Source organism: Glandiceps talaboti, chromosome 3 (genome assembly GCF_964340395.1).
Source record: "Glandiceps talaboti chromosome 3, keGlaTala1.1, whole genome shotgun sequence".
Lineage (NCBI taxonomy): Eukaryota > Metazoa > Hemichordata > Enteropneusta > Spengelidae > Glandiceps > Glandiceps talaboti.
This window is the reverse complement of record NC_135551.1, coordinates 7,521,700-7,528,751: the sequence shown is the minus strand read 5'-3', so window position 1 is coordinate 7,528,751 and position 7,052 is coordinate 7,521,700. Positions and strand designations below refer to the sequence as shown.

The 7,052-nt window shown below is 35.8% G+C and overlaps 1 protein-coding gene across 1 annotated transcript; it reads left to right on the top strand.

Moving 5' to 3' along the window:
- Positions 1-1,128: 1,128 nt before the first annotated feature.
- Positions 1,129-2,148, top strand: LOC144432983 (galactosylceramide sulfotransferase-like). The gene has a single exon (XM_078121295.1). The coding sequence runs from the start codon at positions 1,129-1,131 to the stop codon at positions 2,146-2,148; it is 1,020 nt and encodes a 339-aa protein (XP_077977421.1).
- The last annotated feature ends 4,904 nt before the right edge of the window (positions 2,149-7,052 follow it).

The following is a 7,052-nucleotide window of genomic DNA, read 5'->3' as shown; positions in this document are numbered from 1 at the left end:
TATTGTATGCGGTACATCTATTATGTGATTGTGAAATTGTTTTCGTGATAAAAAGCTTAACTAAATTTAAAAAGTAGAAGGAACATAATATAAAGGAGGTAAATACATGCACAGTGCTAAACATCTGGCACTGAAGTGTATGTGCTCAGAAGAATAGACAATTAACTACACCGCGCCTGGCTCACTATAATATATAATTACACATGATAGCAAGGGAAATATCACGATTTTTTTGCCCACCCCAGGGATGATGGTCATGACTGTAATGTTCATGTTACCCTAGCCTTCGGCTCAGGCATCATCAATATTACTGTCATGAATACCACATCTCAGATGGGCAATACATCGTAATATTGCTCTTGCTAACATGTACTATTATATAATTATTACACCTCAACGTCCTAATACATATGTCACTGGTCAAAATCAAATCACATGACCTTCTTTAAATAGACTACTGCCCATGCGTGCAGAGATTACTGCCCGGCACTAGTGGCCGCTGATGTTTTCGACCGTTCTGCGTCTATTATGCGTATGTTTTATATTGCGACACGAGATGACAAAGTCCTTATGGTGAGATACTGTTGCTTATTTCTTGCTTATTAAGACCATCCTTATATAGATTATTAGCCAACAAGTGACTAACTACAGTCATATATGAGTAGGGCTAAACGTAACTTAGCCTACCTGTAGTCAAGAAGGACTAAAACTAATACTACACTATTTCAGCTATTCTAATTCTAACTGCCATTTGAGTTATTTGAATTTTTACTCATCCTGCGATTTAAAGCTGGTAGTATTTATGCCACACCTTGCCACAATAACGTGTACAATTAACATAAATTAGATTACAATAGAATCTGTTTAGCATAAAACCTCTCATGTTGACACCTAATTATGACCTGATTGCACAATATAGATAGATGATGTATTCGACCAACCAGGTTCTACATAGGGATGCCATTTTTATAGCAGATATAAAGAGCGTTTGCAGTCTTGGAGGACGTGCAAATATTACAAAAACGAAAATGACATTTAGGATAGCTCCTGGTAGGCCTAAAACCAGCGAAGGTATGGATTAAATTTGGTGGTGTCATATAAGAAAGGAGTTTACGCAATATGTTGATCATGGGGTTTACATTTGTTTTCAGAAAGACAATCCCAGGTAACCCGCAAGGTAACGTTGCCCACCGACCACAGAATATCGTAATATCGCCCTTGAAACTCCCATGTGAACCTCAACGGGACTTTGTATTCATAAAAACTTCAAAAACTGGTGGCAGTACCATGACATCACTTTTATTCCGGTATGGTTTAAAACATGATCTTGTTGCAGCTATAGGCGAGGCATTAAAAGTGCATATACATATTAACGAAACTAGTAACAGAGCGATGATTCATACTTACAATTGTGAAAATTTCCCTGGTTACAACTTTATTGCAAATCATATGACTTATCGTCGAGTAGCGCTGGATAAAATCATAAAGAATGGCAAATATTTTACAATTCTGAGATCACCAATAAGAAGAACCGAATCCTTATTCTACTATAGCCGGGACGATAAGTACTTTCTTGAATTCTCAAATCCTTTCTCAGCGTATTTGCAAATGATTGACTCAAAAAACAATACTATTAGACGGAACCTGAAAGCACATCATTTGAATGACTATTTTTGGAGGTTAATAGGTATTCCGGAAAAGGTCAATGATACGTTCGTCTATAATTCGATCAGGAATCTTGATAGTGAACTTGATTTAGTGATGTTGACGGAGTACTACGACGAATCACTCGTCTTATTGCGAAAGATGATGTGTTGGGAATATGAAGATATGGTTTACAAACGTGAGAAGGTTCGTAAAGGAACACGGCTTCCCATCACACCGGAGATGGAAAATATAATCAAAGAACACTCACCATTGGACTTAGCACTGTATGACTATTTCAACAAAACATTTTGGGAAAAAGTCAATAATTATGAGGGAGATTTTGAAGAGGATCTTGCAAAACTTAGATCTGTTCGAAATGAAGTTAATGTTCAATGCCAAGAACAACAGAAACCTCTATCTGACTACTGCCTAATGCTTGGAAAGGAGACGAACGGAATTACGAATGTTTTTATTGATAAACAGCGAAAGTGGGATTGTTGAAAAAAAGAACTTGACAATATTGTCCAAATTTCATTATTACGTAGTTAAAATATCCAAATTATCACAAGCCTACAACCTATTTCAGAGTGACCATTTACGTCCACTCAATAGCAAAGGTTACATTTGACGCATTTAATCATGGCAGGAGCACTATTTGTGAAACATTTCATTTTTTACAATAACATTATAACAGAAGTAATACGCCATGATCATTTCCCACCACTAAAAGAGTTATCAATCATTTTCTCCACTGGCTCAGATTGTTATTATTTCTTTCCAATATTCTTTCCCAATGTCTAAGACATTAATTATTACAAGTATGTATGGTGCATTGTTAAACAAACTCTGTCATACAGTCTTATTTAGCACATATCATATAGTACATTTTATTGGTTGGTAATTGATTGACAACTGATAAGTAGTACATGTACATTCTCGCAAACCAGTGCTGTTATTTCTTTCACTACACTTCGAAATAACGATACTCTGGCATCTTACGTGGTTTGCGACAATGAAGTGGTAGTGATTCACGGTTTTCGATTGAATATGTGACTGACAATTAACAAGTACTGAAGCAATGGTATTAAAATGTGCTATTAACAGTGCCAAATTCGTCGTACTTGACATGCATTGAGATGTTTCGTAGTAAGATGAGGTCAGGTCATTCATTGAAGCAGGACAGAGCCATTGTTAAATAGGTATTTTATCACAGACGAAATTTCCATAGTGTATGCTGAGTTTGTAAGAGGCATGCCATCTATCACTATCACAATGTCAGTTGCCAATGGGCCAAGTATCAACCAATAATAAGATTGTACTGCCTGGATTGAAGAGTTTGACTGATATAATAACTATCTGTAGTAATTAATGTCATAGACCATTGGAAAGAAATTTTAAATTTGAGCTAGTGGAGTAAATGTTTATGACTTATTTTGTGAGAAAAAGTCATGTATATTAGTTCTGTTGCAATTCAACAGTAATAAAGTGAAATGTGTCACAAAGGCAACGTTTGGTATTGACTGGACGTAATTGGTCACTCTGAAATAGGGTGTAGGCTCGTGAAACTTTAATCTGGATATCTTATCTATGTAATAATCAAATATCAATTATATTGGATTTTGCTGTTGGCAAAGATGGAGCCAACTTCTTTACACTTATAATCTAACTTCAAAAACACAAAACAACCACAGGTAAAAGGGTATTAATCGGTATGTGTTGCAGAAGGGTTGGATGCAATTTGTCACGGAATGTATAGTCCATCTTACACATGACTAGATGGATGTTACCCATATAGCTTTGCAATCATGTGATGCTGTTGTATTTGCTGGATGCTTGTTGAAAGCCATTTTATTTATACCTAAGGGATTGGAAAAAATTTACAAGCAAAGTGTCATTGGTAATTGCATAGAATTAATGTTCACTGCATGAAATCATTATTTTCTGCATGGAATCACTGTTCCCTTCATAGTATTACAATTCACTGTAAAGCATTACTGATCATTACATGGAATCACTGTTCACGGCATGGAGTTACTGTTCATTGCATGGAATTACTGCACTGTTCCCTTCATAGAATCACTATTCACTATAAGAAATCACTGATCATTGCATTGAGTTATTTCATTGAATCACTGTTCATTCCATGGTTTTACTGTTCATTGTATGGATTCACTGTTCACTGCATGGAATCACTGTTCATTGCATGGAAGCATTTTCCACATATTGGAATATGATCATGATTATATCATTTATTCACTTCAATTATTTCAGAATATTGTGTCAGGGTAACATTGTGAGAAACAGGAATTAAGCTTATAGATGACATTTACGTCTGTGAGATTGTGACAATAAACAAGTGGTGACTACGTGCAATTGGACCCATGGACCATGGTCAGATCGTGTCGCCCCCTCCTTGTTCACATTTGGATTTGAATAAGAAGTCATAATAAACACGATTGTGAGGATTGTTGATGTTTTTTTCAGTTCATGCAGTTAAGGTTGCATGGGTAACGGAGCCGTCACGTTTACAACCTTGGGGGGGGGGGGGGGGGGCGCAGAATGTAAGGACGTCAGAGTGTTCTAAAACTACACACCTGTTGATTTTGAGCGTTGGAATAATCAATTTTAAAGTCACCTATTAATACACAGTCTGTCTTTGTTGAATTAATTTGATGTAAAGAATTTTCTATGCCATTCAAATTTGTAAATGTGTCAAAAGAAGTTCCAGGTTTTCTATAAGCAATACCCATAGTAATGTTATTTGAGTCAATAACCATAAATATGGAAAACTGATACATCAAGGCTTTCGTAATCAATGGATGTATGGATATAGGCACCGACACCACTGACATACTGACCAGGCTGCCTTTACTTTGTTTTGAAATAAAATTACAGTCTGGTATACTATATGTAATATGGTTTTCAACTTACCAAATTTCATACAGAGCTATAACTTGGAATGTTATCTCTCGGATATTATTCGTTTGGAACACCGCAAAATGACATATACTGGAAAACAAAAGGGTAAACCCCTACATTCCTTTTTTTTAATTCACAAGTACTTGGAACAAAATTTTCATATGCTTCGCTGTGAAGAATTTTTACCCTTTGATTTTCAGGTAAATTAGTCCTTGAGGCGCATTCTACATTAAGGGATACAATGAAATGTTTCCATATTGTAACTTAACATGACAATCGTCGAATTTTGAAATGTTCTATTAGGAAACAAGTGCATGTAGTTCCCCACGATTGAGGCATTGCATACATAGTGTTTCAGCATTTTATTGGTGTATGTTTAGACTGTCGACAGTCGTTCGTGCCTTTTTTTCCTACGTTTTATCTAAAACTAAAGTCGACACCTCGCTCTGATCAGGAGCAATACTATAACCGTGTAGTGATTGATCAGCAAGTACTGTCGGTATTTCAAAATAATATCTTATGTTGGTTTTAATGGGGGAACTCATTAACAACCCTGAAATATTCAATATTAATCTACTTTTTCTTATTCAGCTCATTTAGCCGAATAAAAAACACCCCTTATGTGTATTAGATCATGTTATTAAAAAAAGAATGGAAAGTTTATGTCATTTTGCGAAAAAATTATTGATTTTTCAAAAATCAGTAATTTAAAGCCCCCAACATTTTATTGCTTGGCATATGTATGGCAAACATTATATCCTTAGAAAGGTAATTTCCTAGGCTTTCCGAATATATAATGGATAATAAAGTCCTTGCTTGCATGTATCGTTTGAGAGACAATGTGTTACCCTTACCCTCAACCTTCGATGCCATTCTGTGATGGGCATGTCATTTGAAATCGAGGCCAAACAGGTAGTGTATCCCAAATGTTTCACTGTTAACATTTTGTTTCTCATTCAGTAGACTCCAGTGAACAAAAAATCCTATGTTGGAGGTTTGTGGAGGGTGGGGGGGGGGGTTGTTGTTGTTGTTGTTGTATGGTAACCCCGCCCCCCTCGGCCCATGGACTATGTGATGTAATTTAGCCAACTTTGAGTCATTTTTGGATCAAAATATGAAATAAATTTAAACTCCAAAACTACTGGGCAGATTGGACTGAAATTTGATGGGCATGTTCTTAGGGCATGTTAATTTAGATTTGTTCATTGCATGATGATTCCATTAGTGATATGGAAATTAAGGCTAAAAATGTGTCTTTTTGGTCAAAAGTCTTTAATTCCAAAACTACGGAGGAGATTGGACTAAAATTTGATGGGGATGCATCTGGAGGTATATAGATGAAGAAATATCAAGCATATAATGATCTAATGAGTGATATGCAAATTACGTGTAAAATATGAATTTTGGTAAAAAACTTAACTCTCAGAAAGTACTTTGTCAATGAGACTGGCACTTGGTGAGATGTTACTAGAAGTGATATTCTGCAGATTTTCTGTAAAACATTTTGGCCCTAGCAACAATGGCCACGCCCATTGCAACAACCAAATGGCAGTGTGTTTTGATCAAATAACAATGTCATCATGTAGGCAAGTGAGTAACCATTCAAGAAATGTATGCAAATATCCTTAGCAACAATGACCACGCCCACAGCAACAGCCAAACGCTGGTGTATTAAACAAAGATAAATGATTAATAGACAATTGAATAAACATTCAAGCAATGTATGTAAACGTGCCTAGCAAAAAGACCACACCCATAGCAACAGCCAATTGATCAGTTATATTGCAAAGACAACGATAGATAAATAAATAAACATTCAAAAATTGTATGCAAATATTCAATCAATTATACAGAAGGTACAACGCCATTGGTGCTATATTTCATACAATCTAATACAACACACTGCCATGACTGTGGGGTCTAAGTCATCTCCGATGATTGCTTGTTCATTATGGGCTGGTTTGAGAACGTGTTGTATATAGTATACTAGATTATGCTACACCATGGCATGCCATGCCATGATAGGCTATATGCTATACTATAAGATACTATACGATACGATACTATATTTTATTTGACAAAACACTAACGTTTACGAAACTAAATAAATAATTGATCCAAACAATTCATATCTGGACTACTCACATTGCGTTGTGCTTCTGTTTCCAGCATACTATCGTGTTTAATTATTTGGGTGTTAGGACTCTGCTAATCCTATACGCTTATAGCCAAGCTGTGGGATAGATTTAAGGATATATACCATTAATGCACTGGTCTTTGTGTGTGTTTGTGTTGTTATAAAAAGCTATCACGAAACGACAGGTAGTCAATCATATGTAACTATTTACATTGCCGTTACGAGACTACTATCCTTGGTATTTCCGTGTTTTTGACAACAGCACTGGTAAGTTTGTCTTTCATATTTTGTGTGTGTTTTGCATGCCACTATTGGTGGTAACGGACGTATAATAGTTGTTTATCTCCGT